At 37.9% G+C, this 19,679-nt stretch overlaps 1 protein-coding gene across 11 annotated transcripts in view; it reads right to left on the bottom strand.

Annotated features, from left to right (window-relative positions):
- Mbnl1 (muscleblind like splicing regulator 1) overlaps nucleotides 1-19,679 on the bottom strand; it is a 184,393-nt gene that overhangs the window by 90,453 nt on the left and 74,261 nt on the right. Inside the window, exon 1 of one of the 11 annotated variants that reach the window (XM_045131087.1) lies at nucleotides 10,718-10,848. The exons of 9 other annotated variants lie outside the window; for them this stretch is intronic. In XM_045131087.1, coding sequence (XP_044987022.1) covers nucleotides 10,718-10,723 — 6 coding nt within the window. In that variant the 5' untranslated portion in view covers nucleotides 10,724-10,848. Of the gene's footprint in view, nucleotides 1-7,557; nucleotides 7,576-10,717; nucleotides 10,849-19,679 lie in introns of those variants that run through there. One more of the 11 variants, XM_045131090.1, reaches the window with a different exon arrangement.

Raw genomic sequence — 19,679 nt, 5'->3', positions numbered from 1 at the left:
TGTAAAACAAAAATGTGTGTAGATGGAGTCCTATAGCTTTTGGTTCCTTGAATATGTCATCTGTTTATAAACAGTTTGGAGTGCTTTAACGTGCATTCACATACTACACTGACAGCATTAGCTCTGCCAGGTCCCTAAGCAAGTAACTATAAAGTTACTATGGCATCCTCCCTCTGCCCACCCTCCCCCTGTCCCTTGGTCCCTGAGGTACCCCAAGGTGCCTATACCTCCTGCACTCCACCCTGGATTTCCATTCCCTTTGATGCCTTGAGACCCTTCAGTGAGTCTTCTGCTCTGTTTCAGGAATCTATTTCCTTTTATTTACTGGTCAGTCATATACCATGTGTCCACTGTGTTGAGACCACAAGAACTTTACTGAAGAAACAAAAAGCCAGGACCTGCTTTGACTAGAGTTCAAAGCTTAGCTCTGTCAGTCAGTTTAATGTAGGTGAGCCTCTCCCCCAGATGAGCCTTACATTCTCAACAAATATAAAACCACGTAACCATGAGCTGGAGAGATGGCTTAGTGGTTAAGGTGCTTCCCTGTGAAGCCTAGGGACCGAGGTTCAATTCCCCAAAGCCCACATACATCAGGCACACATGTTGGTGCATTAACCTGGAGTGTGCTTGCAGTGACTAGGGGCTCTGGCATGCTCATTCTCTCCCTTTCCCCCTCACACTTTTTCTCTTTCTTTCTCTCTCTCTCTCTCTCTTAAATAAATAAATGATATAAAAGGTCATGTAAATACTAAGATTTTAATCTATATATAAACTCCACAGTTTTCACTAACTATACCTCTCACTTTATAAAGAGGTATTTGCATCTATATCAACTATTAACAAAAGTCAAGTTATTTGAGCCCTTCAGCTGCATTTGCATCTCTTATTGTCCTTGATGAAATTACACAGCACTTCTTGAGCACTTATCTAACCCTGGAGGTAGAATTCCAACCCTCACTTTGGAAGTTCACCCCAGGACACTGAACTATGCCTGCTTCTCCCTTCTGCACACAGAACAGGGCAACACTCATAGTCACTCTTGTGGTGAGGTAGGGCCCAGTTTTTGCTATTGATAGGAAAGTGTGTGTGTGTGTGTGTGTGTGTGTGTGTGTGTGTGTGTGTGTGTGTTCTAGTTTTATTCAGTTTCCTAGTCAGATAAACTCTAGTCTGAATTATGATTCAATCACTTTCTGGTTGTCTGACCTTGGAAAAATTACATATTAACATCAACAATCCATTGCCTATTTTCTATACAGTAGCCACTGTTATAAGTGTTTGGCACAAATTGTCTCATTAAATTAAGTCTTCATTAAAAAAAAAAAAAACACTGACAAAGATAGTATTAATCATTCTTTAGAGACAAGGAGACTACAGCACAGAGGATTTTAGGGAAACTTCCCAAGGTCAAAGAGCCAGTGACAGAAGCAGCCTCAACTGAACGGGGAAGATGTGAGTAGAAACCCCTTACAGCACTGAGCTATGGAGAGGGTCACACTGAGCACAGGGCTGTCACCCACTACCCAGGACAGTCAACTAACCAGAGCCCCAGTTCAGCTACGGAGCCATGCTTCCTGGGTTTCAATCAGTGTACCCAATGGTGAAATGAGACCCTGACAAGTTATTTGGCTTTAGTTTCCTAACCCATTATAGTGAAATAATAATCCTATTCCAGGGGTTTTGTTGTTGTTAGCAAGTTCCTCAATGGGACTCAACAGTAGGAAATAAATAAACAAGAAAACCAAAGAGATTACCTTACTTCTCTAAAACTGGTACAATAAACTTTTAGTTACACATAATGATAAAAATAAATAGGAATGTTTTGGTTTTGAACAGCAAAACTCGCCCAAAATATCAAAATTATCAGTGCCTGAGAGTATGCTTATATCTATCTTTCAGTTGCTCTGATCAAACACACGGTTGTCTCTTGTGGGACTATTATCTATTCCATCAGGAAAAAAAAAAAAATAATAAAACCCTTTCACCTGACTTTCCTCAGTATCTGTTTTAAAGACCTGTCCTGGTCCTACAGCATGGAGAGCACATGCTGACCAGGCCAGAACAGACCAGACCAGACATACGAGGGAGAAGAAACATGGACTATAAGCGGCATGGATCTGTGGATCCCAGGTATGTTCAGTGACATAGAAATGCTCTTCTCCTTCTCCTTCTCCTTCTCCTTCTCCTTCTCCTTCTCCTTCTCCTTCTCCTTCTCCTTCTCCTTCTTCTTCTTCTTCTTCTTCTTCTTTTTCTTTTTTTTTTCCCAAGGTAGGATCTCCCTCTAACTCAGGCTGACCTGGAATTCACGATGTAGTCTCAGGCTGGCCTTGAACTCTTGAAATCACAGTGATCCTCCTACCTCAGCATGCACTGCCACACCCAGCATGAAATGCAGTTTTTTTTTTTGTTGTTTGTTTGTTTTTGTTTTTGATTGGGAACTTTTTTTGTGCCTAGAACTTATGATGAGTAATTTGTTTGCTTTCTGAAATAGTAATCACTGATTATAACTTGAAAAGTACTTTTTTTTTAAGAGTTTAGTCTCATTTCAAGAGAATATAAGTTCTGCAGAAATACAAAAGGGAAAATATATTCCAGGCACACTTGAGTATCATGCAAACACCAAGGTTTGGAATGTACACTGAGCTATTTTTTTATCTTTTGAGCCCTAGTAATAGTTGTAATTCTAAGTTTCCATCTTAGTGGACAACCTTAACTTTTATGCTACATAATTATATTCAAGCTTTATGTAGTTTTGTTTATAATTACACAGTAATTATAAATGTTTAGTACCAAACTGATGACAAACACTATTTTGTTGAAAAGGTCTGGCATTTAAAAAGAAAAATATGTGAATCCCAAGGCATTAGGCCACAACCAATATTAAGGTCTTATGAAAAATAAAATTATGTTGGGGGTGGGGGCTAATGAATCTCATTTGAAAACACAGCATACTTGAATTAATCCATCTGAAAACAACACCAGAACTCAACATCTTCAAGACAGGAAGTAAAACAATACATTTATATGCATATATAGCTTTTCAATTTTTTCCATAATTGAAGTTCCTCTTCATATTTACAAAATCAAATCAGGAAATACTGAAACAGCAGGAGTCTTCTTTTTTCTTTTAATAACCAATTCCTGTAACTTAAATAGAAATTTACCAATTTTTCTTTTGGCAGAATTACATTCTTAAAGTTATGATTGAAATAATATTTTTGTAAGATAAGCTTTCTAGGCAGTTTCAAAATCATGTGAATACAAAAGTTTTAATATGTCATTGTTTTTAAAAATCATTTCCATATCTGCATAAACTGTACCAGAGTACATTCCTCTGTTAACTTCCCTACTAGGCCCTGGGGAGGTTCTGGATACACCATCAAAATCTGTTCCTGCCAGAATTCAGCCATCCAATACTCCAGTTCACTGTTACTGAGCTATATTTCTAATGGCAAAGATTATATTTTGAACAAATGTAAGCTCACTGCAAATGTTCAAAATGAAAACCTCAAAATTTCACTTTGTTGTCTTTATATATGAAACCAATTATCCGCTTTGCCACACTATAAGGACTTCAGAGCTGTCACCTAGCTACTCCTTGAGGTCCACAGGGATTATAACTCATGTATTTTCAGCATAAACAAAACTATTTCTTTAATGTGTTGCTTAAAACAACACTAAATATCTCTCACTTGTGACCCCTAAGCAGTCAGCCCAGAGTTGGGGAAAGGTGTTTGTTGCTGGGTCACTGGACAGAGCAAGAAAAGAAAACGTGGAGGAGCACTATCAACATGTGCCTGACCAGTGATTCACCTTCGGTCCTCCAGCAGTGGACTTCTGGTGAGATCACTGGCCATGCAGGAATAGTTGTCTGGGGCTAGTCCTTGGCTTTGGATCTCTGTCTGGTAGTGCTTCTAGCCTCTGTTCATATCAGCTGCCCTGAACTCCAAGGAGCATCTGGCTTTTCCCAGTGACATCTGGGACCTAGACTAGCATTCTGGCACTAAGACTCTCCTGGTAATTTAACATCTGTGAGTTTAACTGTCGATACCATTTTTAAGTGGTCACCAAATTTAGAATTATGAATGTTGAATGGATTCTGTCATTATACTGAGGTCTCAGCTTTGACACATTAAGAAGTAGAAAGCATCAAGCAGCATCCACTATTAAAAAATAAATATAGCAGTTTAAAACATTCCAATATTCTTTTTTTAAATAAAAGCAAAAATAACTCTGAACTTAAAAGGAAAAATAATGGTCATCACAGCACAAAAGAATTTCAAGTACATAACACAAGATCTTATTATGCAACATTCTCATTTGCTTCATTTCTTAGATGGATTATATCTCTTGTTTATGTAAGTTAGATGAGATCTTGAGAGTTAAAAACTGGTTGTCAACACTACAGGCTCCAAAACCTCATGGTATAGGCCAGAAGAAAGAATAGTGTGAAATCAATTATCTTATGAGAGATTAGAGTACCTGTCTCTCTATTCACCTAACAGCATGAGCCTGCTGAGAAATGAAGTGTAGTGGTTTGATTCAGGTGTCCACCATAAACCCAGGTGTTTAGAATGCTAGGTTCCAAGATGATGGAGATTTGTGAATTAATGCCTCCTGGAGGGAGTGCATTGTTGGGGGCAGGCTTATGGGTGTTATAGCCAGTTTCCCTTTAAAAGTGTTTTGGCACATTCTCCTGTTCAAGTTGCCCATGTTATGTTGGCCAGGGGGTTATATCCACCCTCTGCTCATGTCATCATCTTCCCTGCCATCATGGAGCTTCCCCTTTGAGCCTGTAGGCCAAAATAAACCTCATTTTTTTCCCACAAGCTACTCTTTGTTGGGTGACTTCTACCAGCAATGCCAACCTGACTGCAACAGTAAAGTGGTACCGAGAAGTGGGGTTGATACTGGACACCTAACTGTGTGGCTTTGGCCTTTTGGAGCTTATTTTCAAGAGGAATGTGGAAGAATTTGAAACCTCAGCCTAAGAGATGTATTGCAGTGCTGTAAGTACAGTTTGATAGACTATTCAGGTCAGAGTTGAAAGACCTGAATGCAGTAAGACCTACGGACTGTGAGGTTTGGCTTATGAGGGTGAGAAAGGGCTTTGCTTGGACTGGGCTAGAGGCAGTTTATGTGAAAAGCTTGCTGTTATGCCTGTGTCCTGAGAAGTTGTGCAGGGTTGCTTTGCGTAGAAATGAACTGGTGTGAGCAGAGGAATATGGCACAGAAAGAAATATCTTTGGGTGAACTTCTACCTGTTCAGCTGCAGTTGAGAGATTACAACCTTTGAGATTGGGCCAGCTGACCAGAATGTAGACTCTTTTGAAAGGGCCTAAATCCTCAATAGGTATTCTGTTCTTTAAAGACTGGTTTATCCCCCTCTGGATTAACAAACTGGCACCCCACCTGGTATTGTGGAGTATAAGAAATGCAGTAAAGAGAGGGTCATTGAGTTTGCAACACAGTCTTGTGTTTTGGAAGTGGCCATGGGCAGTGTGAAGCAGAATTGCTGGATGCCTGCATGGGGAACCCATGGGGCCATGAGGTTGAACCATGGCTTGCAGTGGAGACCTGGTGGAAAGGCCAGGACCACAAGATGGCTGCCAAAGAGAGCTGTTGGCCCTGATGAAGTTTTCCAGGACTGTTAGTAGCCTAGCTGAAGGGGCAGCATTGGAACTCCATAGACTTGTTACTGGTTAGAATTATTGGATTGGAGATTTGTCACTGACTAGAGTTGTTGGCCTTGGAGTTATAGAGTTTGATGTTTGCACTGTTTAAATCTTGTATTGGTTGAATATTTCTTTGCTATGCCCAACGCTGTATCTTTTGCAGTGTGAGTGTTTATTCTGTGCCATTATGGGTTTGGGGGGTACTTTTTGGTCTTATGGCTCAATTATAAGATCATGGACTATGGGGATGTTTGAACATCATTGGGATTGACAAAAACTATGGGGACGCTTAAAGTTGGATGAATGCATTGCATTTTACATTATGGATTGTTATCAGTTTATGGGGGTCAGGGGCAGAACATGGTGGTTTGATTCAGGTGTCCCCCATAAGCTTAGGTGCTCTGAACGCTAGGTTCCCAGATGATGGAGATTTGGCAATTAACGCCTCCTAGAGGGAGTGTATTGTTGGGGGCAGGTTTATGGGTGTTATAGTCAGTTTCCCTTTGCCGGTGTTTGCTGCACTCTCCTGTTCCTGTTGTCCACCCTCTGCTCATGCCATCGTTTCCCCTGCCATCATAGAGCTTCCCCTTCAAGCCTTTAAGCCAAAATAAACCTATTTTTTTTTCCCACAAGCTGCTCTTAGTTGGGTGGTAGCAGCAATGCCTACCTAACTGCAACATTAAGTTATAATAAAATAAAATGCATTAGAAACAGCCTGAGTAAACATTATCAAATGTAAATACTTTCACTGCATATAGTTACTGAGAAGCACTTCTCTATTTTTTTAAATGATATTGCATTTGGGGATATTGAAATTAAGGAGTTCCAATGTGCCCTTAAGCTAAGAACAGTGAGTCAAGTATAGAGAGTCAATTAGGAGATTAAGTTGATGTTGTCAAGTAAATGAAGAGGTTAGAAAAAGACACGAATTAAGAAGAAGGCTGACAGCATCAGTTCACAGACCAATGTCTGTGAGGAGACAGGGGAAGAGTGAAACCGTATAAATAGTAACAGTGGCAGGAAGCTGTGATGCTGATGGGATGATGCATACTGGTCCTTCGGATGTGTTGGCCTCCTGCCAAACACCAGCCCCAAGCACCAGCACACCACACAGAGCCCTCAGACAAGACAAATCTTTGGGGCTGTTTTTTCCTTAATAAATGGAGGGGTGGGTTAGTACTTTAACTGAAAAGAGTCAGGTGTGATGGTGCACACCTGTAATCCCAGCCCTAGGGAGAGAAGAAAGGGGAAGGAAGGGAGGGAAAGGGAACCTGAACACAGCTCTCAAGGAGAATCGGCAACTCTATTAGCATGGGAGTCAGTAACTCTGACTAAAGACAAGGATGTCCTCTGGTACTACCACCATTAGAGCTGCTTGCCCAGCTTCTCGTGAATTAATTATGAATTCAATAATGGGAGTTGGAAGAATGTAAGAATATGCTCATTTAATATTTTTTCATCTTAAATATTAATGGAGAGGTAAATGAAATAAGAGCATCTGGCAAAGTAAAATATTTCTATTTTATTTTTAACAGTTTTTAATCTCAAATTGGAACCTCTTAGATACAAAATGCATGTAATGAAAGAAAAAATTTAAGTTCTGCATGTATTCCAATTCAAAAATGAAATATTTTTAAATATGTCCAATATCAAAATTTAAATATAAGAAAATAGAAATAAACATTCAACAAAATTCCTCAAAAAGGGTCTTTTTAAGAAGTGGTTGTCCAATCTAGGACATATATTTTGTCTCTATTGTCAAATTCAGAGTTCTCTGAGTATTCTATTTACTGTAATCCATTTATAGTCAGTCTACTTCAGTAGGGTTTGTTGTTGCTGTGATTTCAGAATCTCAAATAGCTTCCTAGAGAAATCAGAATCTTACCTTTCCATATCTTCTGGAGAAGTTTCTTGGTGCTTTGAAAATTCTTGAGGTCTATGTCAACAGCCATTCTCTTCCTCCCAAGGTCTTAGGGAGTTGGAGAAATCCCAAAGCCTGCTGCTACCACTGAGCGGCAGTGAGGCAAGGAAAGTTTGGGGGTTTGGGCAGCACAATCAATGAGCCACAGCCAAAGCTTGGGAGCTTCAACAACTGAAAGCAAGTGGAGGGGCTACATGGGACCCAGCATGGGCTCAATTGTAGCAGCAGGGGAGGAACCTTCCCCACCCTCACCAGGGTTTAGAGCCAGCCATCCAAGGACCAAGGTTCTGCCAAAGGCCATGGCCAAAGGAATGGGACATGACCACACAGCACAGGACCCTGGGAGAAAGGGAAGACCAGGCACAGAGCTCAGGTAGCGCTTGAAAAAAGTCACCAACATTCCCAATCAGAACACAAGAAGCAATGGAAAAATGCAACGAGACATATGGGGCCAGGCCATCCACGTACCCACAGAAAGCCAGACCATGGACAGGAGGGTGTGGGGGTCTAGTTCTAGAAAGAGAAGCAAGGAACACATGTTATAGCATGTCGCTGTACTGAGGCTAAAACATCTAAAAGTGATTACTATAGTTTGTCCTGACAAAATTTATATCATAAAACTTTACAATTTTTTTAAAGTATATCCCAGAGAGCTAACCCACAAAGCAACAGGGACTGAAAGGCAAAGTTTTTCTGGAATTGCAGAAGGTAAAAGTGAAGAAGTTAAAATGAATGGGGTTTTCATTTGAAGAATAATTAGCATTGTTTTTACAAGCGAAACACGTCATTTTATCAAGGAATTCACTTTCTACCAGGATCAGCTGAAGACGGCGGAAGGAGTGTGACAAGAGGAGCGTTTGAAGGCGATGCGGCAGGGAGATGAGGGATGCCCAAGATGAGGAGAGCAAGGACGGGAGGAAGAGAAGGGGAGGACAACAGGAGGCAGAAGGGAATGAGAGAGCAACATGGATGAAATGCTCACTGTCTCGATTCTGTCCAAGACGCAGAGCCCAATACTGCTCAGTACCAGACAGCTACAGGGGAAAAATCCTAAAAGAATTCTGTTTTGATAAGCTCAGTGAAATTAAACTAGAAAATATGCATAAATTATGAAAGTTCTCTAGTAATCTGCAATAAGGGATTGTTTCCTTTGGGAATATTTAACAATCCCAAATAGAAATGACTAAGATCATTTAGGCAACCTTAGTATTTCAAGACTACAAGCAAATTAACCATTTTAGACATGTTTTAGAAATAGCAAGAAGAAATTCTATTACTTAATAGATGCTACATATATGTAATTTTTAACTTCACGTATCAACTTAAAATCCAAATCAACCAAAACAGTAACAATGAACTATTCTATTTGGTATGGAAAGCTCAAGAAATTTTATTATGTAAAATAAGATTTTTGATTAAAATCTAATTTTTCCTTTATGGTCAAACATATATTGTTAATATTATGAAATAAATGCAGCTGACTTTTAGAGAAGTTCACTTATATCTGATTAGTCATTTAACATCAAAAGTTGTGATAAATTGAAATGAACCTATGCTAAAATGTAGCAATTTCTACCTAAGCACTTTGCATTTTCATTTGGAAGAAATAAGAATATTATTTAGGGAGGAACTCTAAATTTGCCTTTAAAAACATGGCTCCAGTAGGTTTAGAGTGTAGTTTGAACTAAAACTTAAAAGTTTTAAAATATCGTCACTGAAACCAGTTTTGTCAATTTTTTTTTTTTAAAGGAGCTGGCCTTTCACTTAATGTGGTGATTTGACTTTCAGACCAACAAATGGACTTGCATTTGTATTTCTACATATTTGTTCTTAATTACAACTTAACAAAAGTAGAATGAAGCAGCAAACAAACTTGAAAATAAGTTGTGGTGATCTGAAATGGGAGGGACTCCATTTACTTTATAAGACTTTTTTAGAATATATGGTAGGTCACTGACACAGAAAAATTAGTAACTGTTTTGATTTAAATAAAAAAATATTTTGCTAATAAAATTTTTATATGAGGTTAGATCAGCTCTCATTCTAATCCAAGGTTCTCCTATTTATTCAGCCTCACAAAAAAAATCTAAGTTTTGACAAACATGCTTAAAATTGTATTAGTACCAGCTTTTCTTAGCCTCATGAGTACTCAACACATCCTGAGACATGCTTCCAATTCTTAAGGCTGTGTATGCAGTGAGGCCAAACACTTGAGCTTAAAGTGAAGATACAGTTCAATTACCTGCTTTCTATATAGTGAGCTTGAAGAGAAGATACAGTTCCATAACCTGCTTTCTGTATAACTCGTCTGGGCCTCTGTCACTCATTGTGCATGGCCAAACTGTTACAAATTTTATAGAGTATCTATTTATCACAAAATAATTATTCTGGGAAAATTTTGTCACAGAAAACTTAACATTCATTTTTCTTTCAATCTTCTAATGATATAGGTGAGCTGTTAGTTGGTACATATAAGTGGCTGATATTAATCATGAGGAAATATTTTATATATCTGTATTTCTAATCACATGAGCCTTTGCCAAAATGGGTTCTATTTGGAAGAAACAAAACTTAGAATAAAGCATCTTGAGAAAGCTCCAAGGATTGTTATATAAAACACATTAATGCATATACATGCATATACATATATGTATATGGACATATACAAGTATATACATATATACACATATATGCACTCACTCATTTGCTTACATAATTATCTCTATTTGAACACAATATTCCTGGAAGGAATCATATGTAACAGAGCAATTTAAAATGTGTAATCTAGCAACATGAATAAAGCAGGAACTCATTTAGAGATGGAGAAAAAGCTTCTTGGAGATTCTACAAAATATAACTACAGATCAAGTAAGGGGCAATAGAGATTAAGTGGTGAAAACAGATAAATTATATAGGAAGCTAGCTATACTCCACTGACTAAAATGTCAATCCAATCTCAGGATCAGTTTTCTGAGCAAAAATGGGTATTGATATACAAACTGTGGTGCATTTCTAAAGCAAGTTGCCAATGTCCACAAACTCAGAGGCCATTTTTCCAAAGACATCTCATCAGTCCTGCCAAGACATCTTGGTAAACTGACTCTCACTTGCCTCATTCACTCACCAGCATCCATTAGTCACCTCCAGGCTTTGTCTTCAGTAGGTGAGACTCAGCTTCTTCTTTCCATGGTGCCATGAAAAGGATCCAAGATCGTTCCCTTAAACAACATCTCCTGTGTGCCTATGGCTGTGGCTGTGGCAGCACTGAGAGGGAGGAGGAGGCTGGTCAGCCAGGCATCCATCCCGCAGGCTTAGCAGCAGCAGCAGCAATGGCGGCGGCAGAAGCTAGAGTAGACCACTGAGACCCACCTCCTGCAGGATGCTAGCCAAAGCATTCTCGTTGACTGCATTCCCACAGACTTCCCTGCATGTTTGCACCTTCCCACAGTGTCAGAACAGGTGTTTCCCCATGATCATACTTAAATCTGCTCCTGAAGGAGGTGATGCTACGCACGTAGCATCACTGGGAAGTGCCACATCTCCAACTGTATGGAGAAGTCTGTTCTTATTAGAGCATTGGGAAGGCTCAATGTGTCCTTTTCACTCTTCTCATCCCCAAAATAACAAGTGAACTACCCTAAAATTTCCTGTTAGTAAAAGAATTCCACCATGTGAAAGGATATCCACTCTGAATTTTTCATCATTTCTTTCATAATACTTTGCTGCCCTTCCTGGCATTAGAGGTTTTTTTTTTTTCTTTTGCAAATGCTAATGTTTTCATAATCCCATAGATGAGGTAAAATAGCTGGTCTTGTAATCTTTACAGAATGATAAAAACTTGTTTACTTCTGTATTTTATTTCCATGTTGATGTTATTGATCATTCATTTTTCCTTACTAATATTCAATTAACAAGTAACCTAGAATATGGTTGGACACTAGAGTTAAGTGTGCAACAATATAAATAAAACATTTACTTAACTGATTTATCTAGAGCTACAATCCTATAAATATATAAGCATCTAGATGGGTTTTTAATGTAAATAGTTCATCACAGGGTAAGACTACTATTTTCTTAAAGGTTGATTTACTAGAGTTGTAAATACCTAGGAAAATGTTCATAGCATTGTAAAGAAGAATAATGTTCATTAGCAAAACTGAAAACCCCAATACAAATATTTGAGTAAGTTTCTCACATACATACATACATACATACATACATCATATATGTATAGACACACATCACAGTGCTTACTTCACCATCAAAGAAACAATGCAAACAATGGTAACTGAGGAATCAGGAAATGCTGACCTTCACTTGACCATCTCAAAAATCTTACCGGCACTCCACTTTGCAGATGAGAGACTGGGGTTCAATGAGGCTATGTAACTTCACACTCAATGCTACAAGTCCCAGATGTACAGTCTCAGAACTATAGCCCTATACCCTCTCATTACAACTGAAACATTTATTCTGATTTTCATGTGTCTGGGCATTGTGAGTTTACCTGTAACAAGATGCATAGTATAAATGTTTATGTAACATTAAGATTTAATGGTTGTTACACATATCTGTAGAACTGTATGTCCTAAAATTCTGCAACTCCTTTACAAGTCTTAATTCATTAAATACAGTAGAACATGTCTACTTGATGGAGTCTGTCTTCTGAGTTGGAGGTTTAAAGTTAAGCAAGTTGCCAAAGACATATAATGAGGACAAAGCTAAAATGTGGTCTCTGGTACACACGTGATATTATGGTCTTATCTCCATCCCTTTTGTCTCTTGGAAGCTAAGGGAGTATTAGAATTCCATAATAAAGGGAGAAAGAATTGTTATGTCTGGCCAGAACCCTGCTGAGGAGAACCTGATATGGAATACTCACTTTTGAAGCTGCACATAAATATGTATTTAAGCTTTTGCTAAATGCACACATTGCTTTTAATGATATTTAATGGCTGTGGGAATTAACATGTTTTAAGCGAAGTCAAAGATAAATCCAGTTCCTTCTTTTTAAGTGTGTCATATCTTCAGAGACATGAACAGCACTGGAATTACCATCACAGTTCTTGTCATTCTGTTTGGGTGGCTTACCATGCCTGCCCACCACACTTGTTTTCCATTCCCTTAATGGCACATAAATTTAATTATGTGCAAGGGTTAGACAATAATTATAAGTTCACAGAGAGCTTCAGAACTCCAAAGGTTATCCCATGAGATATGGGCTGGACCAATACTTAGCAGCTGAAATGACCTTTGTGAAATTAGCTGTTGCAGTCGCAAAGCTATCAGACTGTTCAAATCAAGAGGCCAAGGCCCTAAATGTAAGGCCAAGAAACCAAGGTATAATACAGAACCTAACTTATGTTTTACATTGGCTGAAAGACTAACTTTGGATGAATTTTAATGATCCTTAGATTGATTAGGTCTACCATAGTAGAAATTGAAACAAAAAAAATGCATCAAGACTATAAATGGGGAACACTCAGACAGTAAGGACATTTTCCTTCTGTTACAAGTTAGTCGTTATGCCTCCAGAAACACAGCTCTGTGCAACCAGAAGAACTTACTGACGCTTCTATATGGACTAGCTTGGCAAGCTGTGTCACTTAGAGTTTATTTACTCTCAGCTGTTCTTAAATTCGTAAGAGAACACACAAGGAAGCTGACAGTTCTGTGCTGTTCCTAGCCAGCTACCCCTCAGCGCCCCTGGGTGGTGGTGTGACACACAGCCCCTGCCTAGGCTAACATCACATTTAACGTTGTCTTGAATTTACACAAAACTACTCACAATTGCTAAGAAGTACATCCTGACATCTTTTGGTGAGACAAATAAGATACGTTCATAGATTTTTACATAAAATGAATCATAACAATTTGTGTGGGTGAATGAGGGAATCTCGTGACAGCCCAGGCTTTGGGACTTGTTTTATGACCACAGCCTTACTAACTGACAGCCAGGGAGCATCAGGACATATGCACGTACTCATCCAAACAGGTCGAGATACAAACTTAGGAATATAAATTCTGACTTCTCACCTCTTCCAGAAATGATAAGATTTTCAATTTCAGCTTTTATTTCTTTCAGTGCCATTAGTAAGAAACAAGTGTCTAATACTTTAAATTTTTATTTTAAAATGTCAGTAAAATCAAAATTTTTAGATAACAGAGCTAATCACAGTTTATCCATAAACTATTACTAGGTTTACCTCCTTCCTTCTTAATTCCTCATATAAGGCTTTATCAGAAAACAAATGCACTAACACACAAAATCTGAAGAATGCTTAGGGTTTTAGTGGGCTTCCCCTGTGGATAAACAGTTCACCTGTCTTTCGCTAACCCTACATGATCTACATAAGAACCAGTGCCCTGAGACTTTGACATTCTAATTGTGAGGTGCATGCTTCTGAGTCATTCAGTCCTCACAATTTTATGTTTTTTTTTTTTTTTAAACTGTCTAAAATCCTCAAGTGACTCAGTATGACATGGTGCTTCCAAAGCAGGAAAAGGAAGGACTTTCTGAGTTTGTGATAACATTTCTCTTCTATAGTTTAGAAAATAAACATTTCCTATTCAGTTATGTCCTGGATTTGGGGGTGTGGAGAGGATGCAAGGGGAAATAGGGTCTTTTGTTTGTTTTTACAACAGCACTTGCTATTTGTACTACCTGGTTATTGTATAGGAGCTACTATTTTATCTCAGCAAAATTTGTTCACATGGAAGAGGTATAATTCATAACAAAATAATAAACGTGGCTAACTGTACTTCAAGAAACTTATGGAGATAGTATATTTCACGTGGTTCCATGAAATCAACCATAGGTTGCTCAATTAGATGAGGTTTATAACTTTATTTCAATATGTGTCAACCATTTTCTAACTTTAATGGAAACGTGTGAGTTTTCCTAATAAAGAAATGGTGTACTGGTGTCTACTTTAGTTAAAATACATTTAATATTATTTGTACTTACTGAATTACTAAAGGATGGACAACAGAAATAAAACTACTATAATTTCATGTATGTATACATATATTACCATTAAATGGTATGATGAATAACCAAAGGTTATCAGGAAGAGCTTCCTTTGCAACTGCTATCAGCAGTTCACCATTCAAGTATGGGTTCCATACTCAGCAGAAGAATTGGTAAATAATGAAACAAGTTATCAGATAACTAAACTATTTCACTCCATTCCAATTACCTAGTTGTGAGGCAAATATATTATTGCTTCCATTTTATAGATGATTACACTCAAAGTGCTTGAGCATGTGTTCAGCAAAACCATTTTCTTGCATGTCACTGGTTGAAATTGGAGATAATGGGATGCCACCAGCATGCACATAATGGGATGCCACAAGCATGCACAGGGACATACACACATACATAATCACACACAGCAGACTTAACTTAGGAACTTCCTGATTTTCAGTCATAAAAACTGATGGATTATTTTTATAGGATATATAGAGTTCTAATTTCTATTGCTGATAATTCACAGAAATTAATCTTAACCGGGCATGGTGGTGCATGCCTTTAATCCCAGCACTTGGGAGGCAGAGGTAGGAGGACTGCTGTGAGTTTTAAGCTACCCTGAGGCTACAAAGTGAATTCCAGGTCAGCCTGGGCTACAGTGAGACACTACCTCGAAAAAACAAAACAAAACAAAAAAAAAAAAAAAAGAAAGAAAGAAAGAAATCTTAAGATATTTGGAGACTGTTACCCTTTAGTTGTTAAAAAAAAAAAAAAAAAAAAAAAAACTTGTACAAGGAAAACCCACTTCACACTAAAGAGCATGCATAGTCAAGACATCCCAAACTTGCTTTTAGTTTTAACACTTGAAAATAACAAAGCTCATTTTGAAATGAGTATATTTCACTTGCTTTCTTCACATTGGACTCTGCTATATGATTAGCCTCATGAACTTTGCTAATGAGTAAACATCATGCTTTATTTTAACAAGCTTTTTTTGTGTGTGTCTTTTGTTTTTATTTTTATTTATTTATTTGAGAGCGAAAGACACAGAGAGAAAGGCAGATAGATAGAGAGAGAGAGAGAATGGGCACGCCAGGGCCACCAGCCATTGCAAACAAACTCCAGACATGTGTGCCCCCTTGTGCATCTGGCTAACGTGGATCCTGGGGAATTGAGCCTTGAACCGGGGTCCTTAGGCTTCACAGGCAAGCGCTTAGCTGCTAAGCCATCTCTCCAGCCCTTAATAAGCTCTTTTAAACTCTAACAGAATTGGTTTTCTATTCCCATTCTGCTTACTATTATTTCAAACTTCATTTTTTGATACCAAAGGCTACCAGGATTCCCTTCTGAAATCCAGTTTCACTAGCACATGGCCTCACATCTGCACCATGACACCAACATGTCCAGTACACACTCCAGTTGCAAATACTCCTCCCACTCCACCAAACTCCCTCCCTTCCAGAAATGACTAACCTTCCTGTTATTCTACTCTGTCAGCTTTCCCCTGGTATTCTTCTCTGGTTGCATAACATTTACTTTTTACCAGCTCTTTTTAGAACATTACCACAGTCTCCTTGGTGTTAGCCTTCCATTTTCAGTAGATGAAAATTGTCAAGATTCATATGTTAGTAAATCACTATTTCCCCAGGTGAAAATGCAACTAGTGTTCAATAGACATAAACAAAACTCCATCAGTAAAGTTAAATTCAGCCTAATCCTTAGATTTCCAGAGACCATAATTAAATGGATTAGCTCTCCCCCCCCCTTTTCAAATTTCCTGATAAGGTGCTCCAGTAAAGCAAACAAAATACCACTCCTTTTAGAGACCTCTTAGAGGTTGCATGTTTTCTAATATCAAAGCCGTGTTTTGGTAATCTTTACAAGATACACATGATAATGAACAATAACATGACAAAACTGTAACCCTTTCTTTCTCAAACCAGAAGTCAAGTCAAGCTCACGTATCTGTCTATTCTACAGGAACACTGGAGCTCACTATCTGTGTTTCGTCTCAGGAGACTTCCCATTATTCTTTCTCCACTTTTACTTCTCAACACTGTGAAGGTAAACAAAACTCCCTGTACTGTCACAACAAGACCCAAAACAGTCATCGATTTTCCTTGAGTCAACAGGAATAACTCAACTGCCATCCTATTATTGCCACTACTGTAAACAGTAAGGCCATGAAGAAGGGCTGGCCTAAATCTAGGTATTTATATCCATGATTATCAATGCTTTGTGTGGAACATAGAAATCCTTGTTTACTTGCTGGGAAAAAAATCTTGTATATTAGAAAATAAAATATACACTAGAACATCTAAAAATGTAAGTGTATTGAGTCAAGTATAAGAGGCAAAAGACAGTTATTTGCATTCATGTCTATAAACTGAAACAAGAGCATTTATCATCCAGACCCTTTTCAGCCCCAAGGTAAACGCAAGTGTCCCCATGACTGGCTGGCACACTGAGGCACAGAAGGGCTGAGTTACTGGTCCACCCATTCAGTTGGCAAGTAGTACAAGCAGTAATGTCCTGAGTATTTCAAGTAGTGTGGAGGGAAAACATCTAGAAGTAAAATCTTGGCACGGCTATTGAGCATAGAACTATTTTCTTAAGAACAGACAGCACAGTGTAGATTGAGTGCTAAGGGTTTTAGTGGCTCCTTGAGAAAGGAAAATCTCTTGGGTTATGGCATTTGCCAATTTCCATGGTGCAAATATTCCCTGCATGGATAATTTTAAGCTGCCAACTAAACCTCACTGACTTACGTGAGATAGTTCCTGAGACATCAGTAAATCATACAGGTAGAGAGTGAGATTAAAAAGGGATGACAACTCCATCAAAGAAAGGGTATGACTGCTATCAGGAATCTATGGGAGTAATAGTAAATTTTTATGTGAAAGGAATGACCTTCTCAGGAAAATAAGATGATGTGGGAAGGTCAGTAAAAATGAACAAGTAAATTCTTCAAGGAAATATACTTACTATGAATAACAGGATGACATTAAAAAGTAGTCTTTGGGCCAGGCTTGGTGGCACATGCCTTTAATTCCAGGACTCTAGAGGCAGAGGTAGGAGTATCACTGTGAGTTCGAAGCCACCCTGAGACAACATAGTGAATTCCAGGTCAGCCTGAGCTAGAGTGAGACCTACCTCAAAAAACAAAAACAAACAAACAAACAAAAATAAATAGACTGTAGGTGATTAATAAAAAGTGATCAGTGGTTTCTTCTAAGCTATTCCTCTCTCAGGGAGCAAAGATTTACTTCTGACTAGAGACAGTGAAAGCAAAAGCAAAGTTGAAAGAAATGTTTTTGTTCTGGGTCAGGGGTAGACATTAAAACCAAAGGCCAGGGAACTATTTTTCCTATCACTGCCATTCCATGGCACATAAGATGTTGAATGAATGCTGATCCAAAGGAAAACAGAGAACAAAACAAATCACAGATCTACATTTCCTCACTTTCTATGTGTATGTCCTCTTAATTATTTATTTTTATATCATTTAAAATATTTTGTATGAATGTACATGTGTGTGTGCATGTATGCATGTGTATGTCCAGCCTACCTTTGTGGCTTGGGAATTGAAAGCAGGCTGGCAGGCAAGTCCTGTCAACCCAGGAGCCATCGTCCTAAACCCTGATGTCTACTTTTAATGTAAGATATATACAGGAATATGCATATAAAAGGAAACTTAAAATATCAATCTTAATAAAGAACAATAATAAGAATTAAGAACACTAGTTATAAATGTAATAGCAGTATAATGATAAGCACAGTTAGGTAAATTTTATAACATCACATGGAATATGAAAATGAGGCTAAAGACAAGTAATTGGTGATTAAGAAAGCAGTATAGACAAATGCTAACACAATTGGGTCAGCAGTAAAGCAAGAGCAATATATCCCCATTTGGGATCCACTATTCCTGAATGTGGCTATCAGGAACCTGTGACTTATTAACAGAATCCCTGATTAAACACAGTTTGTAAAACAAATGCAATTCATTAACACTGTAGTTTGCTTATAAATTCCATATGAAAAGGTGCTTTTGAGTCTCATTAGCGTAAGTACATGTTTATTTCAGTGCTCTTATCTGAATGGTAGGATATATAAGTCTCTTATGGGGTCAACTCTTGGTTTACTAATAAGTGGCAGGAAATAATAATTTTTATTCCTCTGCCTAGGGAGAAAAAATTCACAGAATCAGTTGGTTAAAATGGAAATAAAAATTAATTAACACTGTTATTTGTGTAGTTCATAAAATAATTCAACCATTGATTTTACTTAATGAAAAGGGTATTCTCCAGCCCAAACTGAGCATAGAATACGTATGTATGATTTTATCTCTGTGATATCATCACTATCTAAATAAACTCAAGTCAAATAACTTCAACATTCTATATACATGACTACTTTCCATATCTTTACATTGTATTTTAAAATATGACTGCTTCAATATTTAATAAAATATATGACCTAGTTGACAACTGTTGTGGCTACAATTAGTTAAATAGTTGTTTTAAACTGGGCGATGGGGATAAGAATCAGAATGGATTCAGGATGAATTGGTAGCTACTAATTTTAGATATAGTACGTAGTCTATTTTAGGCTAAATTCAATACAAGGCAAGTTACATATACCTGAAGCCTACCATGTGGTAGTCCTATTGATAAGCAAAATTACAGCTAACTAAAGCACAAATTTTGGTTTTAGAAGCTTCCAGAAAGGAGACCTGGACTTTAAAAAACTAACAACCACCTATAGCAGGCATAGGGCAAAGTTGTAATGCCTCTCTCCACTCCCTGAATTTTTATACCATAAAGTAAAGCAATAAGGAAATCACTTCACTACTTTTATTTTTTTTAATTCTGTATCTATATTACCTTTCTTTACTAACATAAGAAGGAGTAAGCTCTGAGTTAGGGATTAAAAGATTCTCTTGGGAGCAACCTGATAGTTCTAGATTTTTCAAAGAAAGAACAGCAAAAATCCTCAGGAGTTTAAAAGTACACTTGATTGTATTCTCCTTGTAAATGAATACTACTGTGCATAATATAAGTAGGAAATAAGATGGAAGTACACAAGTGCAGTCACTTACATAAAACCCTTAAAA

This window comes from Jaculus jaculus, chromosome 12 (genome assembly GCF_020740685.1).
Source record: "Jaculus jaculus isolate mJacJac1 chromosome 12, mJacJac1.mat.Y.cur, whole genome shotgun sequence".
NCBI lineage: Eukaryota > Metazoa > Chordata > Mammalia > Rodentia > Dipodidae > Jaculus > Jaculus jaculus.
The sequence above is the reverse complement of the archived record's forward strand: the minus strand, read 5'-3'. Positions and strand labels throughout refer to the sequence as shown.